The sequence below is a fragment of the Lagenorhynchus albirostris genome, chromosome 15, assembly GCF_949774975.1.
Source record: "Lagenorhynchus albirostris chromosome 15, mLagAlb1.1, whole genome shotgun sequence".
Classification (NCBI taxonomy): Eukaryota; Metazoa; Chordata; class Mammalia; order Artiodactyla; family Delphinidae; genus Lagenorhynchus; species Lagenorhynchus albirostris.
This window is the reverse complement of record NC_083109.1, coordinates 46,805,244-46,827,773: the sequence shown is the minus strand read 5'-3', so window position 1 is coordinate 46,827,773 and position 22,530 is coordinate 46,805,244. Positions and strand designations below refer to the sequence as shown.

Here is a 22,530-nt window from a genome sequence, read left to right as displayed (position 1 = left end):
CTAAGTATTAGCCGCCGACGGAAATATCAGCGCGTTTCAGATATTTTGTTTAATTGCTTAAATTATGCCAACACACAACTCTTCTCATCTACTCTCATTCCCTCCACTCTCAGCTGGGTAACTCCTATTCCGCCTTCAAGGGTCAGCTTAACTATCTCTTCCTCAGCAAAGTTTACGCTGGAAACCCCTCACACAAGCCCAGATGCCACGGCATATTCCACTCGGCTTCAGTAGCCTTTGCAAGGTTGCAATTTTACACTTAAGGTATCTTACTGGAGGGCTGCTCGTCGCCCGCCCTCGTTGGAGCCCCCCAGCGCCTAGCGCTTACCCGGCTCAGCTGGTCTGTATCGAAGGACCCCACTCCTTCCCTCGCAAAACACCTCCCCACACTACGGCCCCGCGGACACTGGTGTGTCTCCCCGCCCCCCGCCCCCCACCGGCTGGCCCTTCCCTCCCGCTCCCCCGCGGTCCCGCACGGGGTGGGCCGGCTCCCGGGACCACACGCCTCCCGCCCCGGGAACCACTCAGGCGGGACCAAACCCTCTCCTAGGCCTCCTTCCACGAAGCCCCGCGCCGCCGCCTACCTTGGCCACTTTGGGGATCCTCTGCTTCCCGGCCGCGGTGGAGGCCGCCATGGCTGCAACAGCAGACTCAGGCGACCCCTAGACCCCAGAAATGGGCCCAGGGTACTCGCCCGCACCGCAAAGCTTTCCAACAAGCTGGATCCCGGAACGGGAAGCGGAAATGCCTGGAGTGACCTTTGACCTCCCTCTCGCGCCGTGACGGAGGCAACGTCGTTTCTGTAGTAACCGGGCTGCGCGTCCTACTCGGAGCAGCGGTTGGAGTACGGCGTCTGGAGTTGCAGGTGAGGTGGGGAGTGCTGGCTGCCCGGCAGGGAGGCGGGTAGGTTCCGGGGCGTCCGGGGCGCATTCCCAGGTCGCCTCAGGGACTGGGATGACCGTGCGAGGACGGGTGGCTCTGTGGAGCCGCGGCACCGGGCAAAGGGACAGGAACCAGGCTCCGGTCCGGACGCTCGAGGGCGGGGGAAGAGAGGCAGGCCAGAGCGCGAGCTGCTGCGCTCCTCGGCGGCTTGGCGGCTCGGCAACCCGGCGCCGCGGTGCATTCTAGGCTTTGTAGTCCCTGAGGTCTACTCCCACTTGGTTTCTGGACAGGTGTGACCCAATAATTAACTCTAAGGCTTGTAACTAAAAGCAGCTGAAGGTATTTTAAGGCCAGATAATAGAAAAAAGTGAAAATAAGTCATCAGAGTACTAGTAAATAAGCCAACCTTGTGATCAGATAAGCAGATATTTAAAGTTTCTGTGACTGTCTTAATTTCGTCAATTCTCTTAGCCCCAGTGTCCTTAACTATACGACAAAAATAATATCTATTTCACCAGGTTTAAAGAGAAAATCTATGTAAAGTGCCCAGTAAATGTTAACTGGTATAGTTCTTGACCTGTCTTCAGAAACAGAAAAAATTATGTGCACGCAAATGGCTAAGAGAATTTTTAAATAATAGACTTTATTTTTATAGAGCAGTTTTAGATTCACAGAAAAATTGAATGAAAGGTACAGAAAATTCCTATTTCTCCCGACCCTTCCAACCCCCCCCACTATCAATAGTAGTACATTTGTCACATTCCTTGGACCCACATTGACACATCACACATCATCATCACCCAGTGTTCATAGTTAACAGAGGGTTCACTCGTGGTGTTGAACAGTGTATGGGATTTGACAAATAATACATTGCCATGTATCCATCATAATAGAATGATAAAGAATAGCTTCACTGCCCTAAAAATCCTTGTGCTCCACCTATTCATCCCTCCCTCCCCTTTTGCTTCTGCAACCACTGACTTTTTGTCTTCAATGAGTCTTTTTCAGAATGTCATATCATTAGAATTATATAGTGTGTAACCTTTTCAGATTGGCTTCTTTCACTTAGTAATATGCATTTAAGATTCCTCCATGTCTTTTCATGGCTTGATGGCTCATTGGTAATTTTTGACAGTTACAAGTCACTTATTTATATATTTATGTACATAGAACTATCACATCTACCTCTGCTTTCAAAATAATAGTGCTTTCAAAAAAATTTTTATGCTGATTTCTCAAACGGAAGTCATTCGTAACTGATATAAAAACATTTGCCATAGCTCTGTACCACCGTATTATTATTTAAACATTTTAAAGTTATCTCATTTTTCAAATCTTGGATAAATTGAATGAGATTTTATATAACTGCGATAAAGAGAAGTAAATAAATAAATAGCTATTAAAATAAAAAGGTATTTCCCTTGAGTTCCCTTAAATTTGTAACTCAACGCAATTGATTTGACAAAGTTTAATCATCTGTAGCTGCCTCTAAAAGATTCAAACACCTTAGAATGTTTTATTTCTGATTGCCTTCCTTCCATCTCACAAATTTTTAATTGTCTGGTAATTCAATTCAGCTATTGTTTTTAAAGCAAAATTTATCATCATTATTACTTTTTTTTTTTCTGGCCATCAGTGCTTATTTAGATACACATGCATGTTTACTAGTCTCTCCCCAGCGTTTCATCTGTATTCCGCTCCTTTCTGAGTTTAATTTTCTTCTTCCTGATATACATCTTTTACTCGTCCTTTCAACTGGGTTCTTTGAATGGTAGTTTCTCTCAGTCTTTGTAGTAATTGTCTTATTTCACTTTCATTTTTGAATGATCATTCAGGTAGGTATAGAATTCTAGGTTAATGATTATTTTTACCTCTGTATTTTTAAAATACTGTTCTGGTGGTCGGGAAATGATAGCCCATAGGCCAAATTCAGCACATTATCTATTTTTTGTGTGGCCCATGAGCTAAGAATTTTTTTTAAACATTTTTAAACAATTGAAAAAAAACCAAAAGAATATTTCAGGATACACTCACTATTATAAAAGTCAAATTTCAGTGTCCATAAAGTAAAATTTTATTGGAATACAGTCATCATGAAATTTGTGCAAGAATATATCTAAACAACATCAAAAGGCCAAATGATATAATACTGTGTTCTGAAAGAAAACCATACACAATGTATAATTCCATTTATAGGGTGTTCAAAAAGTGGCCAAGGGCATCTGTGTGATAGAAGTCAGAATGGTGCTTACCTTGGGATGGGGCAGCCTTCCAGGGCACTGGGAACGCTCCACGCTGCTCTTTTTATTTTTTTAATATTTATTTATTTATTTATTTTTGACTGTGTTGGGTCGTCGTTGCTGCGCGCGGGCTTTCTCTAGTTGCGGTGAGCGAGGGCTACTCTTTGTTGCAGTGTGTGGGCTTCTTATTGCAGTGGCTTCTCTTGTTGCAGAGCACGGGCTCTAGGCACGTGGGCTCAGTAGTTGTGGCACGTGGGCTCAGTAGTTGTGGCACACGGGCTCAGTAGTTTTGGCTCGCGGGCTCTAGAGTGCAGGCTCAGTAGTTGTGGCGCACTGGCTTAGTTGCTCCACGGAATGTGGGTTCTTCCCGGACCAGGGCTCGAACCTGTGTCCCCTGCATTGGCAGGTGGATTCTTAACCAGTGTGCCACCAGGGAAGTTCCCACACTGCTCTTAGAGTCAGTGCAATGGCGGAAGTGAACTTCCCAATGGCTAAGAAAATAAGATGTTTTTCCTTAGGCAAAAAGAAGAGAGGAAACAGAAAGGAAGGGAGGGAGAGATGGAGGTAGGAAGGGAGGAAAGGAAACAGAGAGGGAGGGAGAGACACACACATTGAGGCCTCGAGACATCGAGAGAGAGAGATTGAGCTCATTTGCTGCCTGCTGTTCTGTCAGCAGCATCCCCACCGTGTCTCTCTGAACATGAGACTCTCCACCATTACTGTCATTAGAGATTCTCCTCAGATTGGCTGTGGGAAAGGCTGAGTTCTACAAAGAAAGCAGGTACTGTATCCTGGAGCTTCCCAGAGACTTTCATGGGCATAGCGGCCCCTGCAGAAGGCCTTTGCAAGCAGTGCCTCTTACACTTATTTGACCACAGGACTCTTTTCCCTTCAAAATACCTCTCAGGACTGCTGCCCCTTAGGGCTCCAGTTTGGGGAGCTCTGTATGGACCATGGGCGGCAACTGTTTTTCCCCTGTAACTCCTGACCACGTGCCATGGCAGCTGATTAAATATGAAGACCCTGAATCAGTAAATAATTCCTTTCAATGTTCTTCAGTCCTATTGTTTGAATATTTTAAAGCAGCTTTGTGGGAAACAAAGAATACAGTTGCAGACATTTCTAGACAGGCCAGTCCTCAGAAACATCATTCTCCTGGAGAGACACGTGTCAACTGGTTTTTGGGGACAGTCGTCACAGCCTACCCCCAGGGGAGATGCGTCCCACCAGCCACGCTCACTCTGACCACATGGAAATTGGAGGAATGTCCTGTTTCGTAAGTACTGAAGCCAGACTGGCTTGTCATCTCAGGCTAACTGTGGGCTGTTTTTCTCTCTTTCGGGGACAGGATCAAAAATGTCAGTACTCACTTCTCCAAGAGGAAAGGTGGAGGTGGTTCACTGCCGAAGAACAGAGTCACAGGATATTTATTGCATCAAAAACCTCATTAGAAAATTTACCCAGAAGCTGTTTGGGAGTCTTAATATCATCTCTCTTCTGTAAGTACATAGCAAAGGGGCTCCACTCCTTTGTCCTTGTGGGGCTTGGTGAGGAAAGGGCAGCAGGAAAATCTGCCCTATTGAGTGGGAGATCTCTGGGAACAACCATCGCTAAGTCCTGTAACAACATGTAAATTGAAAAGACTTCTCATGACTTCTGGATTCAGGCAAACTAGGGTTCAAATCTCAACTGCCCCACCCACTAGTAGAGTCACTTAGCTACCCGTTTTGAGAATTTATTTTCTTTCAGACTCTGTGCTTTGCCAACATTGTCTTGTTTAACTCTGAGGTAGCCACTGTCATGCCCATTTTACAGATGAGAGAGTGGAGGCTCGCCCAAGGTCCAGCAGTTAGTAAGTGACAAAGCCTGGATGTGCTCTTAGCCACTCCTGTTGAAATGTTCTTCTAATCTTCAAAATATGCGTAGGTTTTTTTTTAAAATCTTTTTTCTCCCTGTTTTGTTTTGTTTTTTTTGGACACCAGAATATGAATATCCTATATGCTGTTCCTCATTATTTTTATTGAAAATGATAAGAGAGAGCACAGTGTTTTGGATTTCATAAAGCTTCAGGTTAAATACAATTGAAATGTTTAAACTAGGCCAGCCTAAGACATTAAAATTTGCAATTTCTGATCACCACACTGATGAATGTAACGTAAATTTGGCACAGTTTTGTTGGAGAACAATATGTGTATAAAAATGCTTTAAAAATATGTATAACAATGAAATGATTTCATTTTTTTTGACATTATGGTGAATTAAACACCTTAATGATGTCCTCTGGATGGAAACATGTTGATACATACACACACACACACACACACACACGTACGGACTGTGCAGAGAACATTGTCAAAATGAAATCAGAAACTTCAGGACAATAGCAGGAACCCACACCACTTTCTCCTTGAGGATTTTTGCTGCATTCTAGAAACCTCACAGTTTTGTTTTGACAGGTTCACAAAGAACAGAAGATAAATACTCCATCCACTTAAGGAGGGAAGTATTAGATTTCTTTGTATAAAACTGTGCAGTTCTTTTTAAGGATGAAGGAGACAAACCCACTGCATAAAAGTAAGGAAACTAGCCTGTTTCAACCTCAGCATGAATGAAGGGGGATAAATCCTTCCCCAAGAATTCATAAGCACGTGTTGATTCAAAGTCTGTGTTAATTATCTGCATGGTCCCCAAAAGCTTCAAAACTTCCCAAGTAATGAATGCATTTTTAGACCACCTAAACTAGTTTACCCATAGACTGAATAAAGTAGAGGAAGTGGAGAATTTGATTAAAAGTGGTTGCACGTTAGTAGTGTGTCCAGGAGACCCACTGAAATAAGTACAGCTCAGGTCTGAAGGGGTGGAGCTTCAGCTCAGACTTCAAATAATACTCACAGATAAAAATCCAAGGAACATGAGCTCACAGTCAAAAATCAAAAATATACAAGGAGACATTCACCATTAGTGAGAACCAACAACAAAAAACTATACAGCAGAATCAGACTCTCAAAGACTTCAGATATTAAGTCAAAGAATATAAAATAACTATGCTTACTTTGTCTAAAGTGAGAAGATATGTTTTAAAAGACCATAAAAATGAAAAATGAGAATTAAAAAAAGTCTAATAGACCATCTAGAAAAAAATAGAGTTAATATTAAAAGCTCTATGGATGAATTAAACATTGTAATAGACACAGCTAAAGACAGAAGTAGTGAACTGGGGCATCAATACCAATAAATCACCTAGAATTCAGCACAAAGAGACAGAGACAAAAAATAAGAATGGAATATTTAACAAATAGGTCTAATCAGACTTCTAAAGGGAGATAATAGGAAGTGCAAGAGTCAATATTTGAAGAGATAATGGCCCAGAATTGTTGAGAAGCACCAATTCTTCTAGAAAACTCAATGGATCCCAAATAGGAAAAATACACAGAGAATTCTACAACTAACCACATCATAATGAAACAGCAAAACACCAAAGCTAAAGAGAAGATCTGAAAAATAACTATAAAGAAAAGACAAATTACCTGCAAACAACTGAAAATTAGACCAATGATGATTTCTCACTAGCAACAATGGTACCCAGAAGATAGTGGACTGTCTTTAATATTGGAGAGAAAATAACATCAAACTAGAATTGTATACCTAGAGAAACAATTTTTCAATACCTAGGGGAAAATGAATGCATTTTTTAGACAAACAAAAGCTAGTTTACCAGTGAACTCTGAATTAAGGAAATTCCTCAGAATATACTCTAGGCAGACGGAAGAATATCCCAGCTGGAAAACCCAAGATAAAAGAAGGAATGTAAACAAAAATATGTACAAATATGAGAAAAATCTAGCTTGTATGAAATAATAACATTAATAATGACTAATTTAATATAGGTATTAAATGTAAATGGTAAGTTATAAGATATGAATAATAAGTTAGCTAAAATACAGGACAAAAATAGCAGATAAATTGGGAGTCATATGATTAGATTGAAAGTACTCTTAAGGTATTGTTCAGGGGGAGGGTTGGTAGCTAGTATTCAGAGGTGCTCCCCCTCCCTCCCATGAGCCACATGTCCTGCATTCAGTCCTTTTGTAGTCCCTTCTTGTCCTGAATCAGGGTTGGCCCTGTGTAACCAATAGAAGTCAGTAAAAGTGATGTTTTATGACTTCAAGTCTAGATCATAAGAAGTCTGCAGCTTCCACTGGGCTCTGGAATGCTCCCTCTTGGAACCCAGATGCCATACTGTTAAACGCTCAAGTCATGTGGCCACACGCAGGTGCTTCACTTGGCATCCTCGGCCGAGCTCCCAGCCAACAACCAGCATCAACTGCTAACAGTATGAGTGGAGCTGTTGTAGACATTGGATAGTCAGGTGACTCCAGCCACCAGCACCACTTGACTGCCATCACCTGAGAGATCCCAACCAAAAACTTCTCAGTCAAGCCCAGCCAGCCCACAGAACCATGAGGGATAATAATGAATTGTTTTAAGCCACTAAGCTTAGGGGTGGTTTGGTACATGTCAGTTGATAACTGGAGCAGAGGGTAAAGACCTTGTTAGAAATATATGTTAACGTGGCTAGAATAATCATTTAAAGATAGGTGTAGAGATTATAGCTTCTGATCTATAGAGGGAAAATGGAACAAGAAATTTATAACAAACTGAATCTCAAAGAAGGCAAGAAAGGAAGAAAAAAGAAACAAAACATAGAACATATTAAAATCATGTAATAGGAAGATAGAAAACAGTTCAGTTATATCAGTAATCAAAATAAATGTATTTGAACAAAATTTTTCAGTTTAAAGAGAAAGATGGGCAGATTGGCTAAAAACAGAACAAAACAAACAGCAGTCATATTTTACATATAAGAGACACACCTAATATATAAAGTCACAGAAGGATTTAAAGTCAAAGTATTTGGGGAAAAAAAGATGCCAGCCAAAATCTCATCCAAAAAAAGGCTACTGTTGCTCTATAAATAGCAGACAAAATATACTTTTGGCAGAAAGGATCATTGCAGATAAAGAGGGTCATTATAGCAATATAATGATAAAAGATTTTGTGCTTGAGGGAGGTGTGACAATTTAAACTTGCATGCTCCTAATGACAGTCATAAAATATATAAAGCAAAAAATCAATAGAACCAAAGGATGAAATAGACATACCCACCATCATAATGGGAGATTTAATATACCTCTGTTAATAATTGAAAGGTCGGGCTTCCCTGGTGGCGCAGTGGTTGAGAGTCCGCATGCCGATGCAGGGGACACGGGTTCGTGCCCCGGTCCGGGAGGATCCCACAGGCCGCAGAGCGGCTGGGCCCGCGAGCCACGGCTGCTGAGCCTGCGCGTCCAGAGCCTGCGCTCCACAACGGGAGAGGCCACAACAGTGAGAGGCCCACGTATCGCAAAATAAATAAATAAATAAATATAAAATAAATGAAAGGTCAAGCAAACTGAAAATCAGTTACAACAGGAAAGATTTCAACAAGAACCCAATTAAAGAACTTGATCTAACGGATATATGTAGAACACTGTAGCCAGTGTTAGAACGTACATAATCTTGTCAAGTAGACATGGAAACATGTATAAAAACTAACTTCCTCTTAGGCCATGAAGCAACCCCAGCAGTGGTTAGTACCACAAAGAGCGTTCTTTGACAACAATGCAATGGAGTTAGAGATCAATAACAAAAAGATAATTAAGGAACGCCCATATATTTGAAAAATTTTAAATGCAATAATAAATAATCATGGGTCAAAAAAGAAAAATTAGAATACATGAGTTGAATGAAAATAAAAATATATGTTAGATATATAATTATACGTATGTAAATGTAAATACATACAATACGTGAAATCAAGTTAACTCTAGTGTTGCAGCTAAAGCAGGTGTGGGCGTTGATGACATTGGAGGCTCCCATGCCTCCCCTATTCTCTGGGCTTCTGTGTTCCTCCCTGCACTGTAGTCTCTGCCTCTGAAATTAGCCTGGAGCTGTGACTCATCCAATAGAATGTGTTGGACATGTGCTGTGCCGGTCCCTGGTCCCTGGTCCCTGGTCCCTGAGCACCCTACCCCTGCTGGGCCTTGGAGTGGCTGTAAGGGTTCCTGGAATCCATGTGTCTGATGTGTTTATGTATTTTCTGAATTGGCAGTTACAAAAAGCGTAACTTACATCATGTGGGAGGGGAGTAGTGAAAGTTTTTTTAATGTGAAAATGGGGCCCTTATAACGTTGAGACCTGCCTTAGAAGCCAGCCTATTTTCAGAAGTAAAAGTAAATTTACATTTTCATTAGTGTCCTGGAGCTCCCCAAACAGCTCCCTTGCTACCCAGCCCTTGTAGCCTTTCGTTTTCACATTAGGTAACTAACTCCCATCCCCTCACCGGCCAGCCTCAAGCTTCCAGACCCATCTTACGGGCATTTCTAAAACTGGCGGTTTCTTTTCTCGTTTATTCAGTTTCCTTTTATTGACTGCTGGCTCAGTCACAGAGATACAGGAATGAGTAACAGTGGTCTCACCTAAAAACCCTGCTCAGTTTTAGGGGAGGACATGAGCGGATTGGGCAGAGCGGGTGAGTGGGGAAAGGGCCACAAGAGTGGCCACTTGGTGTGCAGATGGCACAGTGCAGTCGGGGGGGCGGAAGCTCCACGGTTCAGAGCATGAGGAGGGGCACGTAAAGGGACTCTGAGCCCTGTTTCACTCACGCTGCTTAATGAGGCAGAAAATGGAGACACTGTTTCACCAAGATTTCCACCAAGTACGGTTAAGTAAAACGAGTGTTGGCTGAACTTGGAAAACTCCTTAAACCAATTGAATAAATGAAGCACTGCTCTAATGAAAAGAACTCTAGTTTCTATTGCTGGATAATATCTTCGGGCTTTAATATATTTTCTGTGAAATACATACCTGTGCTCGTGCTTGTGTCTATATATTTTTAAGGGCTCCTTTGGTTTGGATTTGGCTTATTACAAAGAATAATTTTAAACCAGCTTTAAAGAAACACACCTTCTCCCTCTACCTTTTTCCCTCCTCTCCCTCTTTTGCTCCCACGATGATTTTTATCTGTCCTGTAGAGGACCTACTGGCTGAGAGGTAATAAGAAGTGAAATTGTACATACAAAAGGATATGCTGCCAAAGTTACTTTTTGTAGTCAGGCTCTCTGGAAATTGCAGTGCATTTTCCCATTGAAACAATGTTATTGGTGGCTGGCTGCCCACAAAAGCCTATTTAATCTCTAATGTCTGTGCCATATAGTACCATGCTAATTGTACTACAGAACACAACCGCCACCCTAGGTTCCCATGGATAAATGCATTTCAAGTTCAAATTGGGATTCCAGGAACACATTTCCCTTGCTTCCCTGAGGGGATGGCAGCTGCCTGGTCCCAGCTCTTGCCCACTTCCTCCTCCACCACCTCTATCACTATCATTGCTGATGCTCCGTGGTCCCGTGCCCTGGGCCTTTTCTCATCTGGGTTAGAGCGAGGACTGTCAGTGTGAAGCCATAGGTCGTGGCTCTGGGAGCCCGGAGCAGGGGACCCCAGAGGACCAGGAGCTGGAGGGAGCCCTGCGGGAGTGGAATGAGGGGTAGGGGCTTCAGTGAATCAGACGGGAGGAGCTGGGGGGCTACCTCCTCCCGCTAATGAGCGCCCTGTGTGGATCCCCTGTTCTCGGTACCAGAGGGCAGCCAGCTGCAGTGCCTGGGCCAGGGGCACCCCTGGTGGAGTCCCCGGTGGCTGAGGACTGTGACTTCCTGTGAGAGGGGATGGTGGCTGGAAGTGCTGAGATTGGTGTCCTGAGCACAGTGTTTCCCAAAGGTGCCCACAGCTCTGGTGGGCCCCAAGTGATTTGACTCAAACCATGCAAGAAATTTTTTTTTTTTTTTTTTTTTTTTTTAGTGGTACGCGGGCCTCTCACTGTTGTGGCCTCTCCCGTTGCGGAGCACAGGCTCCGGACGCGCAGGCTCAGCGGCCATGGCTCATGAGCCCAGCCGCTCCGCAGCATGTGGGATCTTCCTGGACCGGGGCATGAACCTGTGTCCCCTGCATCGGCAGGCGGACTCTCAACCACTGCGCCACCAGGGAAGCCCCAGAGCAATTTTTGTTTTAAGTGTCATCTCTTCATTTTTATAGTTACCTTCTGTTTATAGGAAGGTATAATGGTTTTCCATTTATGATAGCGATGTAAAATTTTTTTATTGGAATAGACTTATTTCAGCCAAAAGTGAACTGGCTTAAAGAAAATAATTAAGTACTGGAAGTGCATGTGTGTGAGGGACACGTACGTGGGCCAGTTGGCCATCCTAAATGTATGTGTTTAGGGCAACACAGTGGAGCTGGCAACATGGAGAGGATGGGGAAGACTACGGTCAACGGTTTCCCCAGCCTGTCTCCAAGGGAGGGGTATTGGACACGTTATATCATAGACGTGACACCTTTCTAATGAAGTGTAATTTTCTGTAAAGATGGGGTTGGTAGCACCAGATGTCCTGAAAGATGCACTTCCATACTTGCTGCCACATCGCTCCCACCTCTTCCATAGGCTAACGTATCTCGTGCAGTGGTTGCCAAGATCCAGTAGCCAAAGGTGGGAGAAAACGACAGCTCTTCATCTCACTTCTGGTACCTTCCTCATGTGTGCAATTGGAATCGTTTCCGCAGGGAGAAGGCAAACCTTGCCATCACCCTCCACAATGACCAGGAGGAGATCATGGCCCAGGCCACCTTCGTAGACTATCCCAACTGGAATGTCGCCCCACAGGACGACTGGGTGTCCGTGTTCCGGGAGCTGGACAGTGAAATCCCATGCACAGTGAGTAACCATGCACGTTGCTTATGAGAACAGCTTGAATTTGGAAGGGAAGTCCTATGTTTGCATATAGGTTTTCTCAGTTTTTAGACTGAGCAGTTCAAAAGTCACAACAGAAAGTGTGTGACATCATGACAGACAGAAATGAACTTATCTGGTGGAGAGGGAAGGGGAGTCTGAGAGCAGGAAGCCTCAGAGGAGGACTGGGGGTGGGGCACGGCAAGGAATTAGTGGAGCATCAGGACTGCGCTTCCCAGGCCTCCATGCTGTGCTCCCAAGTCTTTGACCTGCTGGGAGGGACCTGCCATTTACACATCTGCCCCTGAAATAATGACAACAGGGCCTCAGATTCAAGTCATGCTCTGTAATTTTCAAAGTGCCCTCATGGGCTCTGGCTTATTTGATGTCTCCCAGCTGCGGACACAGGACACCCTGTCGACCCACAGAAGCCAGGTCATCGGGTCTCGGGGAGTTGGGCTTTGGTAGCCTGAGCTGTCCCTCAGCTGCCAGAGCCAGGCCAGCATCCGGGCCAGTTGCTGCAGAGAGCCAGAGGCTGAGGCTGCAACTGCGGGCAGCACGCTTGCCCTGTCGGTGGAGTTCAAGAGTGCGTCCCGGAGCCCTGGGGAATGGCAACGGTGTGAACGAGTGGACTCGTGCGCGCGCACACACGCAAACACGCACAGCCCAGCACTTAGTTACCCAGCATCTGTTCAGCTAGAGGCTGCCTCCCCCTGGTCCCCTGCGCTTGCAGTCACCACTGTCAGAAAAATTATCTCAAGCTTGGAAATAGGCCAACAAGATTCTTTCCATTGTGCTTGTACTTTTGATTGATTTTCTATTGACTGAGCTATTTTACAGTTCCGCAGGAACAGTGATGAACTGGTAGATTTTTGTTCATTTGAGATGTAAATAACTTCAGTGTGGTGGAAGAGATAACCTCAAAGCTTACAGTTTCTGGCCCAGTGGGACCTGAACTCTTTTGTATCTAGCTGGGCAATCTTCTAACATTTCCTCATTAAAACTGCCTGAAGCCAGCGTCTCAAGTGCAATGAATCATTTTGTATCATCTCACTGGTCGCCTCATGGATTGATGGGTTGAATCAATCTCTGATACGTGCATTTTGTATTTGCATTAGGGTCATGATTTTATCTTTTTGAGAATTATAAATTAACATCATTCTTCCTAAATTCTTTCCCCTTTTGTTCCTTTTCTTGTTCTTTTAAAATTGTTTCTTTTTAAACTACTTCCTTCAATAGTGTAGAGCTGGGCCGGTCCTGGAGGGTACATCAGCCATATGTAGCTATTTGGGCACTTGAAATGTGGCTAGTTTGAACTGAGATGAGCTCTGAGTATAAAATATGCACTGGCCATCAAACACTCAGTAGGAAAAAAAAGAGTATAAAATACCTTGTTGAGAATTTTTATATTTACTACTTCTTAAAAGGATAATAATGTGAATATATTAGGTTAAATAAAATATATTAACATTTATTTCACCTGTTTACTTCCTTTTAAAAATATATCTACTAGAAACTTGAAAATTACATATGTTCCCAGCATTTGTGGCTTGAATTATTTTCCTGTTGGACAGCATGGGTATAGAGGCTTATGACTTAATGGCTTACCTACCCCGGGGGTATCTGCAACTAAAATAATGATTTTTATCTTAAAGCTAAGGAATAAATATTGAACTGTAATATTTTTGATGGAAGAGAGAATTTGGGGGATAAATCAGCCAAGTCATAAACCATGCGCTAGCAAGGCGAGTCCTGACCAGAATGTAAAGCAGATGCCATGGGGTTAGGTGAGTCCACGCATGGGAAGTGCTCACATTGCGACATTGAACTCTCACTGTCGCTGTTGTTATCTGGACTCTGGAGTTCGTGTTGCTTGCCTCTGGGGAGTTTTCAAGCTCATGAACTAAACTCATGATTCTTCTCTCGCCATTTTACGTCTGATAAACACCTTCTGAGTGTTCTTAGGGCACGTGCCACCCAACAGGAGGGGAGACCGAGGCACACGGATGTGCAGGTGGTCACCCAAGGCCATCTATGAAATTGCTCAGGAAACAAGAGACACAGAAGTGCTCCTGTTGTCCAGATCGAGGTGCAAGCACTGCCCTCACCTCACCACTCAGCCCCCTCCCATTTGCATTGTCTCTAGAATTTGAGGATCTGTCCATAAACACAGGGGTACTGAGCTGAACAGAGGGATGTGGGGATGTGTAGAGCAACTCCTCATGACCAGCCACTTAGAAAGTCTTCAGTACAACTGAGTCACATTGCTGTACGGAAGAATAATACAGTGTCGTAAATCAACTATACTTCGATAAAATTAAAAAAAAAAAGTTACGGGGCAGCATTCTTTAAAACCCCTAAAGACGTGACCCGAAAGCCATAGTAGAATCTTGCTACTTTGTTTTCCGCTCCCAGGTTTTCTGGGTCCCGAGCATAGTATTTGCTTCTGACTCTGGGAATGTTGAACAAAACAAGCCGTTGGATTCCTAGTGGGGCATCTGCCTTCCATCCTCCAAATTCATGAGAGGCGCTTTCCCTGGTGTCACTTGAATAGAGCAGCAGCTGCTGACTCCAGAGCCCCGGGGGAGGAGGATTGTCTTTCACTTGGGCTGAGGCGCCCTGGGGACAAGACCACTGAGTTCAGAATCGACTTCAGTCCCCCGCAGGCGCCCCCCTGCCCGCGGCCGCGGCCGTAGTGAGGCGGGAGGAAGGGCCCGACACGCTGGACTCATTTACGACCCCCCCTTTCCTTGAATAATTCCAAGCTAGGAGGACAGAAAGTGGCTCGAACCCTGCCTGGGTGTCTCCTTATTTTAGACATAAAATATCTTCCATCGACACCAGGCAGCTCTGTGCCATGGCTGCCCCCAGACCCTCCCCCTATCTCCCACCCCTCCCCTTGCTCTGACTCAGCCTCTAATCGTGTCCTCTTTTCTTCTGCAGCCTCTGAACACGTTGTTCATGCACCTCTTTGTGGCCGTGGACGAGTATTCTGTCGGCTGCTGCAAAGAGATTATTCGGTGAGCGGCCACGGCGTGGCAGACAGTGACATGGGGCAGCGGCAGCAGCATCGTAGACGAGACACGTTCATGTCTTTATCATGTCTTTAACTATCTGGATAGTCAAAAAAATATTTTTAAAGGAAATTCTTTGAGGTGTTCAATTTGCTTGTACTTTCTGGCTCTAGTCAAGCATTTACTCTGAACGGTGGTGATGTTTCTGAAAGAATACAATCCTTCCTTTGAATGGACGCCTTTAACTACCACTGTTGGAGGCAAACAGGTCACACGGTCATTTGAAAAAAATGGATTTGGGGGGAGGAGGGGAAGAGAAGAGGTCACAGGCTTGGATGTTTCTAAAAATGGTTTTCCTCAATCTCATCCTTAGACATGTTATTAACAGGACCGCCTGCAGAAACCTGACCCGCAGGGCTTCCGCCACAACGGGTCTCTGACAGGCTGCATAGACACTTGGGGGTGGTGGCCTCAGCTCTCAAGTCACTTTGCAGTGTCACACCAGACCATGCAGATGCCAGGGCAAAGGTTAATCTCAGCAGAAACCTGGTGCACCGCGTGGACATGGTGCCTCGGTTCTCGCTGCCTCCATGGAACAGATAGAAGAGGGGGCATTTGGAATCCAGGGAAAAGCAGAGAAGAAAAAGGAATTGCCTCGAAGACGTTCTTGCCTTTGCAGGCAGGGAGCAGGGCACCCAGGTGGATCTATGAACGCCTCATTTTTGTAGTGAAGGCGTTCGTCTCGCCAGGTGCTGGCTAATGGGATTGTTGACACCCCGTCCCCTCCCATTCCCTCGCCAGGACCGTGTTCAAGGCGGTGCCAGACCTGCACTTCATATTCCTCATCGTGCCGTCCTACATGAGCCTCGGTAAGTCCTCCTCCACCACCTCCTGACCCCAGTCGCTAACGTAGGAAATTTGTGCTTAAAATGGGGCTTTGGGGATGGGACATAAGAACCACGGGTCTCCAGGTCCTCAATGTATAATGTGCCCATTCGACTGTAACAATTAAAACACACATTAGAATGGAAACTACACTTGCCCTGAAGTCCTAAAGTCATTCCTTGGTAAATCGAGGCCTCACTTCTTTGTCTCTGGGATTTAGGCTCGACTCTCATAACTGTGTTCGACCAAGTGGGGAACATTCCAAGCCTGACATATGATGAGGACTTTGCCGTGCACATATGTCACAGGCACAGCCACTACCCTCAGCTACACATCCGCAAAGCCAGGTAAGTGTGGAGCCGTGTCTTTTGCTACCTAAGCTTTACCCTGACGGTTACCTTACAAAGAGTTTAAAAATTGCCACTTCTTACAGTAAGTGATTATAGCTTGAATGAAATCGCTTTATAATACCCAGAAGCATTACTTCATTTGGAGATGTTTACAATTCCCCTTGATGACATAACTTGCAGGACTGAATATCTGATGAGACCCATTTGGTGCCGTGTGGTCAGCAAAGCTGTGCATTTCCTACTTAAGGGTTTCTGAAGACACACAATCCTTGGCTCCACACTGAGTGAAATAACTTTCAAATAAAACAAACATAGAAATGATTCTGCCTATTTAGTTTCCCCAGTAAAGCCCACCTATTTTCCAGCATTCAGTGAATGAGGATTCTGTTGACCCCAAAGAGGAGTTTTCCAAGCTGAAAGTCTTTACCATCCATGGCCCACATGACATGCCTTGAAGGTCAGCAATCTCAAGGCAATAGCTGTGGCAGATTCTGTTTTCCAAAGAAGGCCATCTTCCGTCCTGCATGCTCTCCTATAATGTGGCCTGGCCACTCTTCTCATCAAGAGGTGGGCTCCGTGTCCGCTCTTTTTGAGTCTGGGTGTTTTATGGCTGCTGTGACCCACACAGCATGGCGGAAGGGATGCTCTGTGACGTGGGAGGTTGGGAGGCTTCTGCCTGGTTCTCTTGGGATGCTCGCTGTGGAGGAGACGAGGGGCAGAAGTCTGAGACCACCGTGCCGGAGAGGCCACAAGTCAGTGCTGGGCCTACAGCCCCAAGGGGCTACCACTGACAGCATTCACCATGTGGATGTGCAGCCCAGGAGAACCCCCAGTGTCTGCATCCCCGCTGACATCTGACTGTAGCCACATGAGAGACCCCAAGCACGCACTGCCCAGCTGAGTCCTCCCAGGTTTCTGATGCACAAAACTGTGAGCAAAATAGAACGGCTGTTTTGAAATAAGAGGGCCTATAAAATCATTTCACAAGGGTGGTTGGTTCCTTTATCAGTGAAGAGTAAGCTGTATCTTTTGGAGGTAACCATTGCCATATTTGTTTTTGTTTGTTTGTTTTTATTTTGGGCTGCACCACGTGGCATGCGGGGATCTTAGTTCCCCGACCAGGGATTGAACCCGTGCCCCTGGCAGTGGAAGCGTGGAGTCCTAACCACTGGACCGCCAGGGACTTCCCACCATTGCCATATTTGATGAGTGCTGCATTTCTTTAGAAAGTATAGAAACTAAATTTTTTAAAAAGCAAGAGCCTAATGTTTACCAGGCATGTAGTGTTATGGCATAATTGTTAAGAATTTGCAGTAATGACATGAGGTAGATCTTGATCCTGATCTTGGTTTTACTACTCACCAGATGGGTTAACTTAAAGAAGGAACTGGGCCTCCGCAGGCCTCAGTTTCCTCTCTGTCCCTGGGTGTGAGCATATTGTCTGCTGTATGGGACTGTTGTAGTGATGGGATGAGCTGATAAAAATCAAGTACTTAGCACGCTGCCAGTCACATGTAGGTGCCCAAGGAAATTAAATGTTATTATTAATATTATTAGAGTTATCTGGGGAAGAGAGACCCATCTATGATAAACTGTGATGCTGTGTAGCTTGAAGGAGGGAAGGGCAGAGAGGGATGAAGACAGCTTCAACCCCCAGGCCCCCCAAAATCTAAATGTTCATCAACGTGTAAATGTTCACAAACTGTGGTACCTCTGTACAATGGACACTACTCAGCAATGAAATGGAATAAACTACATGTACACACAATAGCATGGATCAGTCTCAGAAAGCTTATGCTGAATGAAAGAAGGCAGACATAGAAACAAAGACCATATACTGTTGATTTCACTTGTAAGATGTACAAAACAGGAGAGGTCAGATCAGTGGTTGCCTCTGGCGGAGGGAAGAGTGATGGTGGGAGGGATACGGTGGGGAGACAGTGCTCTGTGCATTGATCGGGGTGCACGCGGCGCACGCGGCTGTCAAAGGTCATCGAGCTGCACTCTTAATATCTGTGCACTGTACACTATATTATTATACCTCAGTGGGAAAAATGTAAAAGAAAAGAGGCTTCATAGAGAAGGTAGCCTCTGAATCTGGTCAGGAAGGGTGAGTCAGAGTTCAGCCAGATGGACAGATGGGCAAAGGCGTGGAGGCAGGAAAGCACCCGGAATGTCTGCTACCAGGCAGGTGGGCAGATGTGAGGAAGAGCAGAAAAAGTGTGATGATCAGGCTTTAACTTGGAGCCAGCAGGGAGCACTGAAGTAAGGCATGGTATGGACTGTATGTTAAAAAGAACTGTTTTTCATGTGGCAGTGGCTTGCAGGGGAGGAGCACAGAACAGTCTGGCCAAGAATGATGCTGGCTGGAATTCAGGCAGTGACGAATCAAAGAGGTCCAGGTTGGGGAATGGATCAAGGCAGGTGCATAGATGCAAAGAAATGTTTGAGAGGGAAGGTGCAGTTTGATTACCAATTGGTTAGATAAGTTGAAGGATGAGAATGAGTTAATGGTGACTCGGGGTTTCAACTTTAGGGGGGATGGTGGATTCATTAACTGAAAGTGGAAATAATAGCACTAGATGGACAGGAGACAGTTGGAAATACAGGGCTTCTCATGAATGAGGAGATCATGAGAATAACAGAGATGATCTAGTTGAGGGGGAGATTTTAAAGTGGAAAGCAGAGGATTAGAGCACAATTTTGAAAGATGAAAGTGAGCCGTTAATGATTGTAAAGAAAAATCGGAAGAGGGGTATTGTAGAAGTCAAAGACTCTTAAAGTGGCAAATCAAATAATTCGTAGGGAAATCAAATAATTTGAATACAAAGAAGAGACCGTTGGATTTGGTAATTTAAAAGACACAGATGAGATGAATAAAATTGATGAACTACTAGCCAAACTGACCGAGAAAAAAAGAAAGAGAAGATATATCACCGATATCAGTATTGAAAGAGGTGATATCATTACAGATCCTATAGACATTGAAAGGATAAGGGAAGACTGCAACAACTCTATAAATTCAACAATTTGTGTTCAAACACAAACTACCAAAACTCATTTTAGAAATAAGAATAGGACTTCCCTGGTGGTGCAGTGGTTAAGAATCCGCCTGCCAATGCAGGGACACGGGTTCGAGCCCTGGTCCAGGAAGATCCCACATGCCATGGAACAACCAAGCCCACGCACCACAACTACTGAGCCTGCGCTCTAGAGCCTGCGAGCCACAACTGCTAAGCCCTGCGCGCCTAGAGCCCATGATCTGCAACAAGAGAAGCCACCGCAGTGAGAAGCCCACGTACCACAACGAAGAGAAGCCCCTGCTCGCCACAACTAGAGAAAGCCTGCGCGCAGCAAGGAAGACCCAATGCAGCCAAAAATAAATAAATAAATAATTAATTAAATTTACTTAAAAAAAAAGAATAACTTGAGTAATTCTATACCTATTAAAGAAAAGTCCAGTGAACTTTGGGTGAGAGGGAGGGTGACTGCCTGCCCTGACGCTGACCCCTCCCCCAGCCCCCACCCATCTTGACTTGCTTCTTCTCTTTTCCTCTTGTTGTTGTGGCTCTGAACTCTGCCCCTTCCAGGATTTGGGCCTCAGCTTTCTCCCAGGCTCATCCCTTTGGCTCCTCTGCACCAGTCTTGGCCATTCAGTCCAGTGCTCTACCTCTGGCCACTTGGCAGTTTTTTAAATTATGTTTTGAGAAATTTCTGATAATTAATTTCTTAGGATCTTGTAAGTAGTCTCACAATTGCTGTAATTTTGTCTTCATTTCATTTAGAAATCTCTCGTTTTTTTCCTTCCATTTGCTAATTAATTTGAGACATGGGCTTATTTAATAAAATGAATTATATTTTCAAATCAGAAAACATTTTAAAGAAAAAATTACTCATTGTTTCAGTCTTCTATGTGAGTATGTAACCATACATGCAAATGCAAGTATATGTGTGTATTCTCTCCCTCTCTCTCTCTCTCCCTCTCTCTCTCTCTCTCTCTCTCTCTATATATATATATATATATATGCACATATATGTCTATAGTCATGATAATGTGTTCTGTTAATTGTATTTTCCACTTAAGGTACCAGCTCATCCACCTTCCAGATCAATTTTGTTCTTTTTCATGGCTGTGTGGTATTTCATCGTGTGGTTCTACTATAATTCATTTAAGTATTCCTTATTTATGGAAATTTGTCCTCTTTTTTTCTATAACAAGAAATGCTGTGGTAAACAGCCTTGTACATATATTTTTAAGCATTCATGCTATTTTTCTCTGTAGTATAGATACCTACAAGTGGAATTTCTGGGTAAGGTTGCATTAAACACTAACATTTAAAAATAGATACTACCAAATTATTCAACCAAAATAATCATGTCAATTTGTATCCTAACCAATAGAGTCTCATTTTCTTGCACCTTCATTTATGCTGGATGTTTCAGTTATTAAAACTGTCTCCAGGGCTTCCCTGGTGGCGCAGTGGTTGAGAGTCCGCCTGCCGATGCAGGGGACACAGGTTCGTGCCCCGGTCTGGGAAAGATCCCACATGCCGCAGAGCGGCTAGGCCCGTGAGCCACGGCCGCTGAGCCTGCGCATCCGTAGCCTGTGCTCCACAACGGGAGAGGCCATAACAGTGAGAGGCCTGCGTACCGCAAAAAAACAAACAAAAAAAACTGTCTCCAATACAATAGTAATTTGTTGTTTTAATTTGCATTTATCCAAATACTTGTGGGTTTCAGTGCGATTTTACAGGTTCCTTTTTAAGTGTAGAAAATAGTTGCATTTAAAATAATTTCCAGTTTAGAAATTATCCAGATGGATGATTAAACATGTGCATGCAAAGCAGACAGTTCTTTGGGGGAGGGTAGAGGGGAATGGTTACAGTTGAGGTAGACACATTTCCAGGTCTTTTTTGTTTTTTTTTCACTTAGTAGGTCACCAGTTTATTATAAAAGGATATAACTTAGGAACAGTCAGATGGAAGAAGTGCACAGGGCAAGGTGTGGGGAAGGGGCTCAGAACCTCTGTGCCCCCTCCAGGCTCACCAGTCTCCCCAAACTTCCACGTGTTCACCAACCTGGAAGCTCCGAATTTTCTTAAAGTGTAGGCAGTATACAAACTTTGGGTCATGGGAATTGTCATTTTCTTGAGGCATTTTAAAGCTTATATACTTTCGACATAGATATTCAGCAAGACATGATTGTAATAGAAAATTATATATAAATCTAATACTGAAACTGACATATGCGGAGGCAGCCTATCTCAAAATCCCCTATTTCTGGCGTAGGGGCATGAGTGGAATAGGTGAGGGAGATTAAGAGGTAAAAACTTCCAGTTACAAGATAAATGAGTCACAGGGGGAAAAATCACCTATTTCTTTCACTTTTTGAAAAGTAAGTGGCATCTTTGCTAACTTACTCACAGATCCCCACTTGTCATTTCAAGGATGTAGGGCGCTGGAGAAGTCAGGTGTAGAGTGTGCCTCGCCCAGTGCTGGCTCCTAGAAGCACGTGGTAACTGGTGGTTATGAGCTGGTCTCCCCGTTCCCTCCTTCCCACCCCCTCCTTCCTTTCTTCCTTCTACCCTTGAAAACTTGAGTGTTATGAGTGCTAACCTTCATGTGGACAGGCTGTCCTGGCCTGAACTAAACCTCACAATTCCTTTCCCTGAGGTCATGCTTATTCAGCCTCTGAGGGTGAAATGTCCTGCTGGTCCAGAAAATCTGCAAGAAGCAATTCACGAGAGGAACATAGTGCTGGTGGCAAAGCGATGACAGAGGGTACTTTGTAATGAGGAAGGGATGTTTAGAAAAAGAGAACTTTTTAGTATATAGTCGTGAAATACAGAGATAACTGACATTATGAGAGTTGATGCTTTTGCTTGCAGAAGGGGAAGTGTAACACATTTTAAGAGGCCCTCTGTCCACAGCGTTCATATTAGACTTTTGATACTTACAGGTGTAGGACTTCAGGTATCTGGAAAATGTACTTATGTGGATGATCTCCCTCCTTAAGGATACAGGAAAAAAGGACACTTCAGAGTCAGATGGGCGTGGCCATGCGTCCGCTTAGGCTGCCTCATTTCTCTTGTTTCCCCCGCATTTATTTCTCAACATCTGTTTCATCAGTTGTTACTTGCACTGATAATTAATGGTGAAGAACACAGTTCTTAAGACACTAAACCAGTGAAGAGTTTGGGGATGTAATTATCCTTCTGCCATTTACCTAGCAACGCATTCAGAGCCAGCAAATTAACGCTGTAATCCCCAGTCCCGTTTTCTTTGATTTACCCATGTGGAAAATTGTGCTGTAATGTGCCCCTCTACTTAGAC

At 44.3% G+C, this 22,530-nt stretch overlaps 2 protein-coding genes across 2 annotated transcripts in view; one reads left to right on the top strand and one right to left on the bottom strand.

Moving 5' to 3' along the window:
- Positions 1-650, bottom strand: part of CRNKL1 (crooked neck pre-mRNA splicing factor 1) — a 29,103-nt gene extending 28,453 nt beyond the window's left edge. Inside the window, exon 1 of the mRNA XM_060124492.1 lies at positions 585-650. Within this exon, the coding sequence (XP_059980475.1) occupies positions 585-635 (51 nt within the window). The 5' untranslated portion in view covers positions 636-650. The remainder of the gene's footprint in view (positions 1-584) is intronic.
- A 163-nt stretch (positions 651-813) lies between these two features.
- Positions 814-22,530, top strand: part of CFAP61 (cilia and flagella associated protein 61) — a 253,270-nt gene continuing 231,553 nt past the window's right edge. Inside the window, exons 1-6 of the mRNA XM_060124490.1 lie at positions 814-865; positions 4,471-4,621; positions 11,784-11,934; positions 14,893-14,969; positions 15,765-15,832; positions 16,069-16,195. Coding sequence (XP_059980473.1) covers positions 4,479-4,621; positions 11,784-11,934; positions 14,893-14,969; positions 15,765-15,832; positions 16,069-16,195 — 566 coding nt within the window. The 5' untranslated portion in view covers positions 814-865; positions 4,471-4,478. The remainder of the gene's footprint in view (positions 866-4,470; positions 4,622-11,783; positions 11,935-14,892; positions 14,970-15,764; positions 15,833-16,068; positions 16,196-22,530) is intronic.